Source organism: Argopecten irradians, chromosome 7, assembly GCF_041381155.1.
Source record: "Argopecten irradians isolate NY chromosome 7, Ai_NY, whole genome shotgun sequence".
NCBI classification, from domain to species: Eukaryota; Metazoa; Mollusca; class Bivalvia; order Pectinida; family Pectinidae; genus Argopecten; species Argopecten irradians.
Genome location: NC_091140.1, coordinates 32,589,234 through 32,609,030, shown reverse-complemented (window position 1 = coordinate 32,609,030; position 19,797 = coordinate 32,589,234). Strand labels below are relative to the sequence as shown.

General features: G+C 35.3%; 2 protein-coding genes across 7 annotated transcripts in view; one reads left to right on the top strand and one right to left on the bottom strand.

The window, feature by feature from the left end:
• The window catches only part of LOC138327148 (cytokine-like nuclear factor N-PAC), a 54,427-nt gene that overhangs the window by 21,490 nt on the left and 13,140 nt on the right, over window positions 1-19,797 (bottom strand). The window lies entirely within an intron of this gene.
• Window positions 812-19,047, top strand: LOC138328184 (leucine-rich repeat and immunoglobulin-like domain-containing nogo receptor-interacting protein 1). Of its 6 annotated transcripts, none has more exons than XM_069274859.1 (2): window positions 812-895; window positions 13,965-19,047. In XM_069274859.1, the coding sequence occupies exon 2, from the start codon at window positions 14,043-14,045 to the stop codon at window positions 16,770-16,772; it is 2,730 nt and encodes a 909-aa protein (XP_069130960.1). In that variant the 5' UTR covers window positions 812-895; window positions 13,965-14,042; the 3' UTR covers window positions 16,773-19,047. The 6 variants fall into 6 exon arrangements, with proteins under 6 accessions (XP_069130960.1, XP_069130962.1, XP_069130961.1 ...); XM_069274861.1 differs by lacking the exon at window positions 812-895 and adding an exon at window positions 1,804-1,908; XM_069274860.1 differs by lacking the exon at window positions 812-895 and adding an exon at window positions 5,875-6,031.

The window sequence follows — 19,797 nt, the reverse complement described above, 5'->3', positions numbered from 1 at the left end:
TTCATTAACTTGTACTTTTTGGTCAAGTATGAACAAACAAAATCTCATGATAGCTAGGTCACCATTTATAAAATATGTTCACGAAAGTTTTCATATAGACCAATTAGTTTTTATAAAGATGCTCCACCGCTGACAGAGCCTAAAGGATACTCATTATTTTAACAATAATTGATGTTAAATCGTGTGTGTAGATGTCTGATTAACACAAAAAAAAATAATATAAAATAACTTATTTTGTTTTAGGTGCATCCACAATCAGTACTTGAATCATATAGGACATAGTTCCAGGGAAATTTTTTTGGGATGCAATTAATTATTTTTAATATTTGTATCTTGAAGTAACGTTACATTAGAAGCACAAACTTTTCAATGGTGGTAATATTGAAAAGTAAGTAACTTTTGGAACTGGAGAAAAAAATGAATTGTCTGCTCCTGTTTTCATAGAGAAAAAATACCATTCGTCAGCAGTGGAGCATCTTTAAATGAGCTCTTTTTTTTTTCTTGTATATTGTTAGCTTACTCTAATTTTGATGGTGCTGTTGAGTTCTAATAAATCATTTGAGACAAGAGTCAGAGTTCAGAGGCTTCTAATTCATTCCCAATATAGTTATTTTTTATGTACATGCACAGTTAAGTGAACAGATCAACAGGTACAATTTACAGCTAATTTACATACAGGTTGAAACTCTCAGAAAATCAATAACACCCACACACAGCCACAGCAGCCAACACTGGCAAACACCCCTACACACAATGGTACAGCCCAGCAGCCTGCCAATCCTATAGGTCACCAGAATGGACCAGCTCAAGGTCACAATCATGGAGGCTGATCAATACAGCCTGACTGAGAGGGAGAAGACTGGGATGTGAAGAAACTCCCTGTTCATTAAACATGGTAAGTACAACAGCCCTTTATTGATGTTGTATTTTAGGGGACAGTTTCAATTGTAAGGGTTGTGTATGCACAACAGGGGCCGTACAGTCTACTAGTTAGACAAATGTCTTTGTTCTACAGTAAAAACCAGCATCCCGCCTTCTCGTTATTTTGCGGAACTGTTGACTAGGAGTGATATATATAGTAGTCTGCCTAAAGCTACAGTAAACATTATACTATTTGGTTAACAGATTTGTACAGAAGGAATATAACACAGTTTGCCAGATGCTGTTTATTTGTAGTATTTCATTTGGTTTAATATCTATATGAAGCCCAATATGTGTATGGTGTGTAAATCACATAGGAATTAAGGAAGAAATTCATTTCCTCTCGTAAACTGTGTCCAATTGTCGATAAATCTTCACAATAAATATTTTCATGATCATCCATTCAAAAATATCCAGTGCATTGTTTCTGTATTCATTCATTCATCAATATTTAATACAATTTCGTTTTGACATTGGCAGGTCTGTATTGGATGTGAATGTATGAGTAAATTGGTTGCAAAATTACCATGTGGCCTTTTTAAAGTGTTTTATAGAGTAAATTACCTCTTTTGACGAAAGATACTAAATAGAGAAACAGCTATAGCTCATACTCTAGGGGTTTTCCCCAATGAATATTAGGAAGATGATTAGTAGAATTTTCAGATATTAATGGGATTTTTATCCAAATCTGAAATCATCTTATTAAGGAACTTTGTATCCTTTTTTAAAAATTATCATCCCATTATCATCCAACAAAGCCTTAAATACTTTATAAAGTACATTGGTCAAACGTATATTGGTCAAGCGGTCACCGTCTCATAAATCAACTGACCACATCAAACTGACCACTGACCATAATATATGAGGAAAGTCTGTCTTTCACCAGAATGGACCAGCTCAAGGTCACAATCATGGAGGCTGATCAATACAGCCTGACTGAGAGGAAGAAGACTGGGATGTGAAGAAACTCCCTGTTCATTAAACATGGTAAGTACAACAGCCCTTTATTGATGTTGTATTTTAGGGGACAGTTTCAATTGTAAGGGTTGTGTATGCACAACAGGGGCCGTACAGTCTACTAGTTAGACAAATGTCTTTGTTCTACAGTAAAAACAGCATCCCGCCTTCTCGTTATTTTGCCGAACTGTTGACTAGGAGTGATATATATAGTAGTCTGCCTAAAGCTACAGTAAACATTATACTATTTGGTTAACAGATTTGTACAGAAGGAATATAACACAGTTTGCCAGATGCTGTTTATTTGTAGTATTTCATTTGGTTTAATATCTATATGAAGCCCAATATGTGTATGGTGTGTAAATCACATAGGAATTAAGGAAGAAATTCATTTCCTCTCGTAAACTGTGTCCAATTGTCGATAAATCTTCACAATAAATATTTTCATGATCATCCATTCAAAAATATCCAGTGCATTGTTTCTGTATTCATTCATTCATCAATATTTAATACAATTTCGTTTTGACATTGGCAGGTCGGTATTGGATGTGAATGTATGAGTAAATTGGTAGCAAAATTACCATGCGGCCTTTTTAAAGTGTTTTATAGAGTAAATTACCTCTTTTGACGAAAGATACTAAATAGAGAAACAGCTATAGCTCATACTCTAGGGGTTTTCCCCATTGAATATTAGGAAGATAATTAGTAGAATTTTCAGATATTAATGGGATTTTTATCCAAATCTGAAATCATCTTATTAAGGAACTTTGTATCCTTTTTTAAAAATTATCATCCCATTATCATCCAACAAAGCCTAAATACTTTATAAAGTACATTGGTCAAACGTATATTGGTCAAGCGGTCACCGTCTCATAAATCAACTGACCACATCAAACTGACCACTGACCAAAATATATGAGGAAAGTCTGTCTTTAGAAGTGATATATATCTATAAGTAAATAACTGTCTATAAATCATACATGGTTGAAGACTTTCCTAAAAAAAAAACCAAGGAATTTTCAGCATGAGTTTTTGTTTCATGTCCCATAAACTGTCAGTGTCATTTAAGGACATACCAGGAAAGACAGAGTACCCAGAGAAAATCCACTAACCTATGGTCAGTATCTAGAAACATGTGGGATTCAAACTTGAAACCCAGAGATAGAAAGCATGTGATAATACACTTGGTAAACATGGCTTAATGATTTAGATAAACCAATTTCTCACAAAATGGTAAAAATCATATTAACCAATTTCTACCTAATTGGTCAATACCTTTCTTAAACATTTTCTTAGAAAACCCTCTCGAACATTTAAAAGAACTTTTTCAAGCACATTGGTGAACCTTAACAGTTATGGGTGAAAACTGTCGAAACAATATTCTAAATGTGAGCACTTACAGTTGATTAATTCACACAGAATGCTGTCTTTGACTTCAGATTAAATATGTCTTAAATGTCTAAACATACAAATATTTGGGTCAGTAAGAAGCAGGAAACAAACCATTTGGGGCCTAATAATTAATGTGCTATGTCATTTGGGTAATTAGGAAAAAATTCTGTCGGACATAAATGTTGTCAGTCCTATTTACAGAGATTAATGAGTCTACCTTACATATATCACCACTCTGTCTCACAGTAGACAATAGCCTGCCAGCTAGGTAAAAAGGCAGGTTATATACTTAACAGGTATGCTAGCAAAAACAGTAGTCTATCATTATTAGTTGTAAAGAGTTTGGTCTCAACTTTGTATAATCAAATCCAGAGCAACGACAACTAGCTTGAATGTGAATGCTGCTTCATCCCTAAGAGTCCAAACTAATCTCCTAGTGCACGACACCTGCGTTATTAGCCACGACATACTTAACACAAAGCATGACGTCGTGTCTTGAATTCAATGTGACATCATTAGCTGATTTTATTATGAGCGATGAGATAGGAAATTAATCTTGATTGCTGGCCAAATCCTATGAGAGGATGAATCTATAAGGGAGAAATTGATTTTGAGATTTGAACGAGTTAATGACTGATGTCATTAGAGAGATGCCCAGCTCTGTAAGTAGTGATACGGACTGATCATGATCCAGCTAGCGTTTGTTTACAGTGAACATAATGTAAATCAAAACTAACCTCTATGACACTGGTGTTCATCATCTCTCTATTGTTTTACTAATAACAAGTCGTCTGATTTATTAAAATATACATGTGACAAAATGTCACACAATCTGTATTTGACTGGAAGGCATAAATTAATAATAAGTGATCTGCCATTCATTTTATCTCCCTCTGTATACCATGAATAATGATTTCCTGAAGCCAATCCATCAGTAATAAATACATCACTATATCAATGATCACTGTTCACAACTGTACAAAATAAATCCTCATATTTACAAATTCTCATGTTGAACACCCATCCATTCACAATATAAATGTATTGTCATATCCCTCTTTAGCCCGAGTGAAGTCCTTACCAAAATGGCTAAAATGTCATATCCCCTGTAGCCAAAGTGGATTATTACCTCAAATGGCTAAATTTCCAAATATGCCCTGTAGTCCAAATGAAGTCAAATACACCATTCTACACTATAAATGTACCATATAGCCTAAGTGGAGTCCTGTCTAAAATGACCAAATTGCCATATCCCTTTTTAGCACACAAATTGCCCTTTACCCTATGTGGCCTAATTGCAATATCCGCCAACTCCATGAGTCTCAACCAGTCCAGAATAAGATAGAAAACCAATGTTCACCAAAAAGGATCCAGTCCTAATCAAAGTAATCCAAAAATATTACAATATTCACTGATCCCTAGTGGCCGCGGTGGCCGAGTGGTTTAGATGTTCCGACATATTACCACAAGCCCTCCACCTCTGGGATGCGGGTTTGAATCCCATGTGGGGCAGTTGCCAGGTACTGACCGCTGGCCGGTGGTTTTTCTCCGGGTACTCCGGCTTTACTCCACCAACAAACCTGGCACGTCCTTACATGACCCTAGCTGTTAAGAGGACGTAAAAATAAACAAACCAAATCACTGATCCCGTAGTCAGACAAAGGGGTTCAGACCTCTCCCATTGAGGTCATGATATATCTGGAACACCTTTCTATATTGTATGACTGGGATACAAGGCATCGTGATGATAAATGTGGGAGGACCTGACAACTGATCCAAATATACATCTACAGATATATATAGGTCTTAGCAGACACTCTCTTACAGACAACAGTAGATAGGCGAAATTGTATAGGTGTAGGCACAATCAAAACTCAATCTTTCAAGTTTCATGTAATATGCATTAGTTTGATTGTGTCTTTTTACATTGTTACCAAGTTTGAACAAAAATCAGTTGAAATAATTTACAATTTTAATACAGCAACAGTAATATTTTTTTTTAATTCTAAATTGATTGTCAAGGTGTGTTAACTCTACAAATTAAAGTATGCATTAAGAGCCATCATTGTATGAATTTGGCCAAGTTATTCATTTACATGTTTTAGAAAGTTTACAAATGTCACAGCCATTGCATGGAAATGAAGCTAGCCAGACAAATGGTAGAAAACCCAAAATGAAATATGATCACCTTTTTTTGGGTTAAATTATACTGACCCATTTTTCAGTAAATTCAACACAGAATGCCCTAAGCATGTGAAACTGTCTGCGTCTGTTTTGAGGGGAGAAATATAGTACCTATTAATGGAGTTTCCTTATCTACAAAGATGTAACTTTCTTCACCTAAAACACAGGGTATCACTGTCACAACTTTTAACTAATTAGTTGAAAAAATCACAAAATATCTAGTGTGAGGAAAGAAAAAGTGTAGTGTGTTCTCTGCACGTGTTAAAATACACAAGTGAATTCAAACATATGGAATTATTTATACTGCACCCCTGAGGTACAGACATGTACATTTTATCAGACAGCATTTACATCACATACACAGAAATTCTATACATAATTCAACATCTGTGTCCACAATCACAGCATAGTCTATCTACAGAGCTACAGTGTCGAATTGTGAACTCCACGACCTTGACCTATTGACCCCTTCCATCATCACATGACTGAGGTAGCTGTGTGTTTGGAAGTAAACTTGATCACATGTAGACACATACAGTAGTGATGAGAGTTCCAGAGAGGATGGTACCCTTTACAGGTAAGGGACTACTGATGGCTGATGTGTATTATTAGGAGGTAAACTTTAACATGTACTGTTGGATATGCCCCAGACAGAATGGTACACATTACAGGTAATTATAAGGTTAGTGCTGTAGGGCTACTGATGACTGTAGTGTTAGAATGTACAGCTGATGTTTATTAGGACTATGAGATAATATAGTACTGGGAATATATATATATATCAATCCAAGTAAACAAATGGTAAGTATACCTTTGTAAACATAGACAGCAGGATTATCTGATTTATGATACTGTCACTACTGACTGAACTGTTAGGAAAGTTTGGGGAAATAGTGATGTGATGATTGTGAGAGAAGAAGTAAGGTTAAATAACTGAACTGATAGAGACTTGTAACAAAAAGAAATACTAAAAAGGGGTCAAGGGGAAAGGTAGAAATAATAGGTCTATTGTAGGATCCCATTAAAATGTTTGCCAGAATCAAGTGAAGAGGAGAGTTCTGATTTATGTGTAATGGATTTATATTGTAGATTATCTTTGTCATAAATCGACAATCCTTTGTTGAAAACCCAATATGAATCTGTGTTCAATATTTAACACAAAGCGACTGGCTGAGCAGATGAAAGGATGATACGTCTGTTGTTTGAAGTGCCAACTTCTAACAAGAGAATCATCAATACCTGGACACTCTGGTCTGTAGTGGGCAGCTCTCACACGGTGTTCCTCAGAAATCGTCTACGTCATCTCCATTTATGACCGCTCGGAGACGGGAGACTTGACAAGATATCAGAGACAGGAGGATGTAAACAGTCCTTTTACAAGAAAACTAGGTGACATGTTGCCTCGAGTGAAAGAGAAATAACATGTCCTCAATGTCTGCCCGTGTACCTTCCTGACATCTTATCTACAAACAAGTGATTTCCTGTGTACAACCATAACAAAGGATACTGGTGATTAGTGTTAAGATCTCAAGTGCTCTGAACCCATGTACTATAAGTAACAGTCGGGGGTTTGTATCTCACAATACATCACAAACAGAGGAGGGTACAGAGACTGGCCACAGGCAGGGAATCAAACAGGATTACACTGGGAGTCAGAACTGGCCTCAGGAAGGGGATAAACCAGGCACTGGATGAAATAGGGGATGGATTACACTGGGAGTCAGAACTGGCCTCAGGAAGGGGATAAACCAGGCACTGGATTAAATAGGGGATGGATTACACTGGGAGTCAGAACTGGCCTCAGGAAGGGGATAAACCAGGCACTGGATTAAATAGGGGATGGATTACACAGGGAGCCAGGACTGGCCTCAGGAAGGGGATAAACCAGGGACTAGATTAAATAGGGGATCCTAGCATTGGGGTACACAGGAAGCCAGGATTGGCCACAGGCAATGTATTAAATAGGGGCAGGATTAAATAGGGGACCCAAGGGCTGGATTATACAGGGGGTTGACACTGGCCTTGGGCAGGAGAGCTGACAAGATTAAACAAAGATTGTATTATATATGGGATAAAAAGGGACCAAAACTAGGACCAGGCTTTAGACTAGGGTAAGATAGGGAATAAGAAATTAGTCAAAGGGCACCCTGAGTGGGATCAGTTACAAGAACTAGAGAGTCGACAATACAAGAGACCAGAAATGGTGTTAGATGTGGGACTAAAAACTGATAATACAACATACTTGATTGAAGTCAGATGAATTAGAGATCAGAACCTTAAGACCTTGACCAGTTGTGTGGCCTCAGAGCTAATGTTATTACATTACAGCCCCCCAATAGATTGTGTGTTGGTGTTCTACAAAGTTTACACAGATGCTGTACCAAGAAAACCAATTTGCAAATGTAATTATCACAGCCTACAGCATTACACATAGCTTGAGGAGTCATCACAGCAACACGCACAAAATGCAAGAGGCCTGGATATTACTTTGTTCACCTGTTCCCCTCATGCTCTTTTCCCATTCCACTGTAACATCTATTTTTAGTTACATTCTTTGTTATTTTTTGTCCTATGCACATCAAGGATCATTATCTACCTGTAGGAGCTGGTGGCTACATCACTGAAAACTTCTGTATCTTAATCAAGCACAACAGCACAGACCGTCTGTTTCTCAAATTTACAAATACAAAATCCCACTAAAACGGTGAGTAAATCACCTGAATCAAATGACCAGGGGAATTTTAAAAGACATACTAATCTGTTTACAGACCAGAAACTCTGGATTATTCAATTTAAATTTCTATTTAGTTTTAAAGTACATGGAAATGGCATACATTACATTGATATACTTATGCCATATTCTTTTGTCAACCAAAATTCCATAAATCAACATGATTGAAACCCTACACAGCATTACTTCAAATAATTCATACTAGAGATGAGACATACCATCCAATTTTTTTCAATTCAACCAGCCATACTCTCTAAACCATATCCATCTATTTTCATCATACAAAGAAATAAAAGCTACTTTTATTATATCTGAGTAACAGTATACAGATGAAGCAGCTTCAAACAAAACATAGGCTCTCCATTATTGAATATTATCTGTGTAATGTTTGGATAGAGTATGTTGATTTAGGGTAGAAAACCTAAATAGGCCAGTATTTATATAAAACATTAGTGCAACAGACATTTATCATAAGAGGCCCATAGATCAATAGCGTTATAGAAATGGGCTGTATCTGGTGCAGTGGTAGACTTGTGGTGAAAGTCGATAAAAACTTTACCCCTGGCATCCAAACTATATATAGGGTTTGTCTACATACTAGTGTCTATTGTGGGTCATTAATAATGAATATGTGGTCATTATCTAGTGGTCAGCTACTGTCCAGTGTGGTGGTCGTAACATACCAGGTATGCTATAGGTACACAAACAAGATGTGGCCGACCAGGTTTATCAGCTGGACAACGGCTTTCTCTTACCTGTAAACCTTATTCAGGTATATAATGTAATCAAGCTTCAAATTAATTCCATTTCCTTTGTTTTAATTGAGTCAAGTCATCGCTTTATACAAGGTTTTATTAAACAAGACTAACTTATGCAAAATTAAAAATGGCCCCCTTTGTATCAATTCAAGTTTATAATTTATGCACCAGGAAACTTTTTACACATGTATCAGTTTTAATTTCACACATCAAAGTTTCTTTCTAATTTCACACTCTAAGTGATATTCATTTAGAAAACAACTAATCTAGTTTTAGACCACGAAAAGTTGAAGGTCATAACCCCATATAATCAGTTATGTAATTTAGATTTACCCTTGGGGCAGCATGTCTTCAATTTACGTTGATGTGCATGAAAAGACAATATTCAAAAAAGGGTACAATAAATCTTTGAAAGAAATACTGAAAATTATCATACAAATTACCATTGATATATGGCAAACAACTTTTCTGTGTAATTTCTATAATTTTCTGTTTATTTTGTCTATTTTTTAATAGCCATCTTTTTTTTTGTATGTTTCACACTAGAAATGCTGCGTTAAGATATGATTGCGATGACGTAGCCATGATGGTGATTGTATGAATTCATCATTGTCCTAACCTGTCCAAGATAACGTTAAAATTTGATAGTGCCACAATAAGTATGTTAAATTACTTGTCTTATCAACATACACACAATAAATACAGTATCTGTGTCTACAGCTATAAGTCAATCACTCAAATGTTATATAACCATGAATAACTATCTGAATAATTTATGAAATAATAATTGCCAAGCCAGATGACTTGGAAGCCTATGTATGAAGCGGTCTCCTTTAAATATCCTTGGAGAACATGATAACATGCACAAGAATGCCGACACAAAAATATTATCAAAGCTTGAACGCAACATTAATGCATTGCAAAAGATTTATAGATGTCTTAATAAATGAATATGTCATATCTTTTATATAATATTTCTTATCTAGCTTTCAAACATGTCTTGACATTTCGAAGCATTATTTTTTTTGTCGGATCTGAAGTAAGTAAGATAGCATTCCTAACTGCACATGTGCTGAGACCCAGAGTTACATGACTATAGTAACTGTAACAAACCCACTGCTGTGTACATACAATTAGTACCTCCTGTGGAGCGGGGAACTATACATCAGGCTATAGTGTGTTAGATAACAAATAATGTCTAACAAATATTATGGATTCTCTCCATTTTCGCTAATAGCTGAAAACATGTAGAACCTGTTTTTGATTAATATTAATAACTTACAGAAGAAATACACAATCATGCTTTAAACATGAACATAACAGCCATTAAAAACATTACCATGGCAACCATAAAATGTGTTACTGAACATCCAGTCGACCTGGTAACGGTTTTGTAGTTTGGTGTATCTTTAATTTAGATCTTTACAGGGTATGCACAGCCAAGCACATCAACATCATCTCTATTGATTATGTTATATAAAGGTTACATGTGTATCTCATTTTCCACCACGATCATTATGTGTATCAAATGTCAATCATCCCAAAGGTTGTATAAGATGGACTTTGCCTTTAGAGTGGTTCTTCTGCTCCATTGGACTTTATATAGCAAGAGGGAATAATGAAACACAAACTGTACTCTATAAAGAAATAGGGATTAAAAACAAGGCAAATCAACCCTCCTGAATCATAAATCCCTAGTACCCTGGTAAAAACCACTTTTTTCACGCACCATAAAAACATTTGCATTATTTCTCCAGAGTTTGAGTTGATTTGAAATGTGCTACAAATAACTGTATAAAACGTATAATATGGATGCACAGTAGTTGATAAAACCCCTTCATATAAAATTATCAAATTTACGAATATGTTGAAAATAACGTAAATGCAAAATATTGTAATATGCGAAAATAAATTGGTTTGCACTATCTTTGATTCAGTAGTCTTCAGTAATTTAGGGGCAGCAAAAATTTTTGATGTCATGAAAAGACAATATTCAAAAAAGGGTCACAATAAATCTTTGAAAGAAATACTGAAAAAGATTATCATATTTTACAAATTACCATTGATATATGGCAAACAACTTTTCTATGCAATTTCTAAAATTTTCTGTTTTATTTTGTCTATTTTTTAATAGCCATCTTTTTTTTTGTATGTTTCACACTAGAAATGCTGCGTTAAGATATGATTGCGATGACGTAGCCATGATGGTGATTGTATGAATTCATCATTGTCCTAACCTGTCCAAGATAGCGTTAAAATTTGATAGTGCCACAATAAGTATGTTACATGACTTGTCTTATCAACATACACACAATAAATACAGTATCTGTGTCTACAGCTATAAGTCAATCACTCAAATGTTATATAACCATGAATAACCTTCTGAATAATTTATGAAATAATAATTGCCAAGTCAGATGACTTGGAAGCCTATATATCAAGCGGTCCTCCTTTAAATAGCCCTGGAGAACATGATAACATGCACAAGAATGCTGACACAAAAATATTATCAAAGCTTGAACGCAACATTAATGCATTGCAAAAGATTTATAGATGTCTTAATAAATGAATATGTCATATCTTTTATATAATATTTCTTATCTAGCTTTCAAACATGTCTTGACATTTCGAAGCATTATTTTTTTTGTCGGATCTGAAGTAAGTAAGATAGCATTCCTAACTGCACATGTGCTGAGACCCAGAGTTACATGACTATAGTAACTGTAACAAACCCACTGCTGTGTACATACAATTAGTACCTCCTGTGGAGCGGGGAACTATACATCAGGCTATAGTGTGTTAGATAACAAATAATGTCTAACAAATATTATGGATTCTCTCCATTTTCGCTAATAGCTGAAAACATGTAGAACCTGTTTTTGATTAATATTAATAACTTAAAGAAGAAATACACAATCATGCTTTAAACATGAACATAACAGCCATTAAAAACATTACCATGGCAACCATAAAATGTGTTACTGAACATCCAGTCGACCTGGTAACGGTTTTGTAGTTTGGTGTATCTTTAATTTAGATCTTTACAGGGTATGCACAGCCAAGCACATCAACATCATCTCTATTGATTATGTTATATAAAGGTTACATGTGTATCTCATTTTCCACCACGATCATTATGTGTATCAAATGTCAATCATCCCAAAGGTTGTACAAGATGGACTTTGCCTTTAGAGTGGTTCTTCTGCTCCATTGGACTTTATATAGCAAGAGGGAATAATGAAACACAAACTGTACTCTATAAAGAAATAGGGATTAAAAACAAAGCAAATCAACCCTCCTGAATCATGAATCCCTAGTACCCTGGTAAAAACCACTTTTTTCACGCACCATAAAAACATTTGCATTATTTCTCCAGAGTTTGAGTTGATTTGAAATGTGCTACAAATAACTGTATAAAAAGTATAATATGGATGCACAGTAGTTGATAAAACCCCTTCATATAAAATTATCAAATTTACGAATATGTTGAAAATAACGTAAATGCAAAATATTGTAATATGCGAAAATAAATTGGTTTGCACTATCTTTGATTCAGTAGTCTTCTGGTAAAATTTTGTAATCAAACAATTCTTAATAATTTCTCCAAAACATTTATCTATTTTAAAATCTGGTATCAATTAATGGACATCTCTTTATTGTCTTTTTTTCTAAATATCAAATGATGATCACAGCTTGTATTAATAAATGTTGTCAATATAAGTGTTGATAAAAGTTCAGACATTATCAATGAATTAGGATGTCACAGTTTTATCATGAATGTGAACTGTAACAGCTGTGGGTTGTTGTGACAGTTACCACTTATCACTTATCAATGTAGATTCCATAACAAACAAGGCCATCCACACCATCAGCAGACGACATCCACAACAGGTGTGGACTTACACTTACATACTCTAACCAGTGCTGGATTCCTGGAAAACTCTCAATAGGTAGGGACTAATACTGGCTACAGCTAGCTAGGTAGGTCCTTTTTAAACTTATAAACAATACAACAGCAAGAATATTGTGTCAATTTGGCGAATTCGGTCATTGTACAGGCATTCAGATACTTATAAACAATACAATAGCAAGATTATTGGGTCAATTTGGCGAATTCGGTCATTGTACAGGCATTTAGATATCTGTGCGCATGCATTATAAATACTGATTACTGAGTACTTATAAGACTAATAACAGCTACAGCATGGTAGGTTCTTGTCAGCTTATAACAGATACAACAGCAAGAATATTGGGTCAATTTGACCAAATCAGTCATTGTACAGGCATACAGATATCTGTGTGCATGCATTATTTACTGATATTTGTTTTAAGTACAACAACAACACAAACATCACAGAGATAAAGGGTTAAATTTATAGTTACTGCGTAATTTGTCCAAATTATTTGAACCAGTTATTTGTTGCCTACCATAGTAGACTAGTAGAATAGTAGTCTCCATTTGTTTTCCCATCCTCACCCATCTTTATAAAAGCACCACATTGATTATTGGACTGTCTCTATCAAAGGGATAAAAAAACCAATACAGCTTACACTGACTTTAAAGTCTATAGTTTACTTAGCTATTTGTCTCAGAACCAGACTTTAAAAAAAAATCTTTGTTAGAAAAAACGCATGAGCTTGGCCTACTTAATTCCTTCCGTCGGTATCTCTGTATCAATACAAAAAGTCGGAATATACACAACCAGATAAAGACAAAAATCAATTGTGTGAAACTCTTTGAACTTTTTACAAGGAGGTTTTTGTTAAAACCGTGGCTGTATAAATGATGCAGACTTATTATGAGTTGGTCTGTAACACTCCTAGTAGCTTATAGGTCGGTCCTTACACTTTCGCTTGGCAGCAAGTTATGGTACAGGCACTAAACCAATCAGGTGCCTGTCTGGGAAATATTTGACTAGTGGATACATTTGGGATATCGACAGCATTGCTTGCTTATTTACAAGGTAAACTCTGCATTTTTCTATTCACAGACTAATCATTTTCTGAATTGTATTTTTCAGAGTTGTCTTCCCTGAAGATGTGAGGTGGACAGGTGTTGATGACATGGCCTGGACACATTTAGGCAAGGTTAAGTGGTGATGGTCACCATGGGATGGAGACAGGCCTGCATGTGGCGCCTCATGTGGCAGGTAATGGGCCTTCTCCTGCTCTGTTCTTATTCAGCACAACAGTGTCCTGACCAGTGTCAGTGCCATGGCAACCAAAACACAGGACAGGTCAAGGTCAGTTGTGTTGACCTTGACCTTACAGCCGTCCCTATTGGTCTTCCTCAGAACACCACCATATTGGATCTCCATGGAAACCAAATTTCTAATTTGAGCCAAGAAAGCTTTGACCGCCTTCCAAAAGGACTTTTAGAACTTGACCTTGGATACAACAGAATTACAGAAATTGGTGAGAACTTTCTCCAGAATTTGTCACAGTTGACTAAATTGTCATTGAACTCAAATCAAATTAGACTGATTCAGCCAGAAGCTTTTGAACATATTCAGAGTCTACAGATTCTAAACCTAGCCAAAAATCAAATGGAAATTCTACAGCCTGAAATATTTTACCTACTTCCAGAACTGCACAATCTGAATCTGAGTGATAATTCTATATATATGATTGAGAATAGTACATTCCTGGGACTTGATTCCTTAACAACATTGGATTTGAGCTATAACACTGATCTGTCTCTAACTAACACTAGTCTGGTAGGTTGTAGTCAGTTACACACACTATATCTACAGGGATGTGAACTAGACATTATACCGAGTCGGGTGTTAGAAGGAATGACGTCTCTTACGTTTCTAGATCTCAGTGGCAACGATATTCCTTATGTAAACCAATCAACATTCCCTAAGCTATATAACTTACAACAACTCGTCCTAACTAATTGTAGCATCAGGAATCTTGAGTCCAACTCATTCTATGGCTGTCCAAATCTAATCAACCTCACGCTCGACCATAACTCCTTCACTGAAATAGTCGGCGGAACATTGTCTGGATTAAACAAATTGGAATATTTGTCGATCAGTTACCTTCCTCGACTCTATTATATATACAGCAACGTCTTCAACGACTTGATAAGTCTAAAAGTACTGTTGATGCACAACAATTCTCGACTGGAATATATCCACTACAACTTATTCCAAAGATTACAAAGTCTCAAACAGCTAGACTTGAGCTTCAATAATATCACGAGTGTTCATGAAAGTGTGTACAGTAGGTTCCAAAACGTTACAGTGGATATTCGCGGGAACTACCTCATGTGTAACTGTGAATTAGACTGGATTATACACAGTGTAAGTTCGAACTCCACCAATCTTCCAGTTATCTTCCAGAACAAGGACGAACTTGACTGTACGTTTGAGGACGACATGTCCAACAAATTTCCACTATGGAGTTTATCCCCTAGTGACTTACAGTGCCATAATCTATCTATAAGTTATCCACATCAGCAATCTGTTCTGTTCCTGAACGTCGGAAAATCTGCCACCTTCTTCTGTGATGTGGAAGGCAATCCAAGTCCGATGGTTACATGGATTCTTCCGTTAAACCGTCGTTTATACTTCCACAGATCACATCCGCTTATCCACATGGAACATGCATCTAAATCAGACGTCGCACAGAAGGTGATGCATCCGTCGTGGCACGACTCCAGCAGTTACAGATCGGATCTTGAGGACCACCCAGAAAGAATTGTCGTCCTACAGGATGGCTCTTTGTATATTGACTACATATTACGAACTGATGCAGGTCCATACTCCTGTATTGTTCAAAACTCACGGAGCAAATTTTCAATGCATTATATTCTCAGGTTGGACTTTGAATATTTCAATGAGATTAAGATAATGAGCTGTTTAGTGGGACTAGCCTGTGCGGCTTCATTCTTCATGTTAAACTTGATATATGCATTTACATCTGCACTTGCAAGACGTTGCATCAACCAGCGTCGCCGCGACGCTATCTTGAAACTCCTTGAAAACCTTGATCAATATAAGACTTCACAAATGAGCAAACTTCGTGAGAATTACAACAGTCAGTTGCAGAGGATAAGAGATACCTACCACCAACGTTTGGAAAGGATAAGTACCAACTATACCAGTCAGGTATCGCGGCTCAGACAAGGTGCCTCACATCTACGCGAGGGCGCCTCCCATAAAGTGGGAACGATTCGAGGAAATTACAAAACGATTCGTGATAATTACAACAACCAGCTTGGAAAGCTGCGGGATTATAGCTCCCATCAGCTAGAACAGTTACGTGAAATGTACAGCAATCAAGTGTTGAAGGTTCGAGACTACGGTTCGTTACAGCTGGGACGCTTCCACCACAAATATAAACTACAGCAAAGGCATGTCATCAAATTACTAGAGATGATGAACATGGATAACTGCCGCACTGTGTTCGAGACGGAGTGTGTTCACGCTGAGTCGATGATATTGTCGGACCCGAATCTCGACCCGACAATATTATCTCCCCCGGACTGTATAAGTGTAAGTGACGAGGAATATGTTACCGCTACATCGGAATCCTCGTCTATAACTAGTCAGGATAACTTAGCATGTGAACGCTTACTGCCGCAGAATCACACAGAAGGGGGGATAACTCAATCCACATCAGGCTATTCGCCTGATTCAGAAGATGAAGCCAGTACAGGATACATTCCTGACAAACATATATCAGACTATGATAGTGATAGCGACAGTCGTGGGAACGAGTGTCGAGATCGAGACTCCACCTATGTTAGTATACAGATGATAGATGAGAGCAAGGATATAGACTATGATGGAGATTACGATGAGCAGGAAGTTACTGTGTGAGAGTGTTACGTATGTGAGAAACTTTGTACACGAGATGACAGAAATATTTTAAATTTTTATTATTGCTGTGTAAATAGCTTTAAAATTCCAATAATATCAAAAAGTAAAATTGAATATATATTTTGATTAGTAAATGCAAGTTTATACTTGATATCTGAAGTTGTACACTCCTTCTGTTACAAGTGTATATATAAACGAGATGAAAGACAACTGAATAAAATTATGTATAAGATATTGTTAGGATTTCGGGAATTATCAGAGTAAAATCTTTTGAACTAAATGTCAATCAAACCTAATTATTTGGCTGTTTGAGAAGAACTCCAATTTCACAACAGGGAAAAATGTCTTCTAAGTCTTAAATAACTTTAACTAAAAAAAATATGACTCAATCTTTCATATACAGAGGGAAAGTGAAACATATATTTTGCTTTTTCCTTTATCTGTCATTCAACCAATATCTTCTATCAGGGTCCAATTTGATTTTCAAAGATCAAAGAATGAAAATTTCTTACAATATCCTATAAATAATGCTTGTACATTTATCAAGAAAAAAAAAGAGAAATTTATGTATATAATACTAATCAGAACAAGACATCGAATCATGCAGGCTATTCCGTCATCTCTTAACACTGATTTCTTTTCTCTTGTCAACAAATATGACGATACAGAAGTAAATTAAGTTACTTTGTTAAAATTACTGATATCATCCTCAAAGTACCAAGGGCAGATAACTCTATGCTATGAGATGAATAAATAATACAAATTTATTTGGTTATTCTTAATGCAGATTTCTTTTTCTTGTCAGTAGGTATAAACCATAAATTAGAAGAAACTACTTTTTATGTTGAAATTATTGACAAGGGTAGATAACTCTAAGTTATGAGATGACAGAATACAAGTTTATTATTCAGTGTTTTTGTAATGTAGACTTCTTTCCTCTTGTCAGTAAGTATAAATCATAAATTAGAGGAAACCATTTTTTATGTCAAAATAATTGACAAGGGCAGAAAATTCTATGTTACAAGCTGACGGAATACCAGTTGATGCTGTGTATGTGCCAACCCTATTTATAGTTGTCTGTTACTGCCTTGTTGACTTGTTTTGTGTGATAGTGCAATACGTGTGAAGTCATCTAGTCACTGTGTCCACGGTTTACTACCTATTAGTAATCCTTATTGCCTCTCATATAAAATTGCAATTTTGTAAACAATGGAGTTGCTATAGCGACCAGACTGTTTGCCTACTTTTTCACTAGTCATGTGGTTTTTACATATTTCTAATGTCACTATGAAGAGTAATACATGATGATTAGTTATGTGTCTAGTCTTCAAACTTTTATAAACTTTTAAATTGATATTTCAAAAGGGTATCAATTGTCAGCACACATCATCCAAGTTATTCTCCATTTATCAGAAATAGTATTCTTGCTCAATCTTTTTGGGAGACCAGCAAAGTTTATATATTTCAAATTATACAACACAAGCTGAACCTAAATATGATGGACTTTCAAACTTAATGATAGTCATTATGATTATTTGTCAAAATTTCAATATCAATTTTTGATGGGTTGTTAACTATTCACAGGTAACTGTCTTTCACCTGACGACCAGTGTAAGTGTTCAGTCATACATTTAATGTGAAGATGTCTAATTAATACTACAATTAATCAGAGAAATTGCACTAGCCTGATCTGTATTTTCATATTAAAGATTTTCAATTGTCCTGAAGATGAACCAGACCAGTTGAACTTTTCCTGCTGGAGTATGACTGAAACATTTTCCAAAAAACACTAGGGTTGGATACCTTTAAGAATGAAACAGTGCGATACCATACCAGTATCAATGAAACCATACCAGTATTTTAATGATACTGATACTTAATTCTTTTGAAGAAAATGTTCTGATTGTTTAACTTACTACATATAGATTTCATTTGCTTTAACATGGTAATTAAATGCATTTTTCATTATTAAATATAATTGCAAGACTTTTGAAGATCACGTTCCTACACACAGTGCCGATCTCATTCATTCAGTCTTTTTTAGACTTGGATTTCCTTAAAAAATCTTGCTCATCTTTTTTTCAAATACTTTTATTTGGTAGTATTAATACTTTTTAAAATTGGTATGTACAACAATAATACTACTATGTCGGTAAACAGGTATCCAACCCTATACAACACTGTTTACGATTTCTCTTCGTGCCAATGTCTCGTTTATATCAATGTTATTACATCATGTCAAGTGCTTAACTTATTATTAAACTATTGATGTATACATTTGTCTCTTGTTGGTTATTTAAGTTTAAATTAGGTTTCAAATATTTATCATTTCACTATGGATACCAATGTAGTCAAAAAAGTTCAATATTCTAAAACAATACTGCTACATTCACAAATAAAAACCCATTGTGTGTCTCAACAAGTATAAAAATCCTGTACATTGAAAAAAACACCATCTTATTATTGTTTTTGGGGACATCACCCTTCTTCAAAACATAAGGAAGGTTTGTTGCCATTTCAGAGATTTTGATTCTTCTGTTCTTATCATGTTTAAATAATTATTCATGATGTTAAAGTGCCATAAAACTAATTATTTCATTGTCGTATTTAGTAAATCGGCATTTCAAGATCAACACTTAAAAGAAGTTTTAGTCTATCATAAATCATGCAGTAGTTGTGTAATAAAAATGTAGAAATTCAAAACCTAAAATCTTTGGTGAAAGAAATTAATGAGTTTCATTACAAAAGCACTAAATTATTAGCTTCAGAAGGAATTTTCTAATTTTAGAGGTGAATTAGGGCTAGAGGGGAATTCAATGGTATAATGATTTATAATTCAAATGAATGGTTCATGTCAAGCTTAGAAGCAGTACTACAAACATTTATAACCTACTTTTTTCACATGCGATTCACTTTTGTGAATTTTCTCTGCAAATCAATATCTACCTCTTGACACTAATATTGAAGGTTTTTTCACTTAAAACCACAAAAATAGATCTTTGAGACGGTTTTACAAGAGAAAATC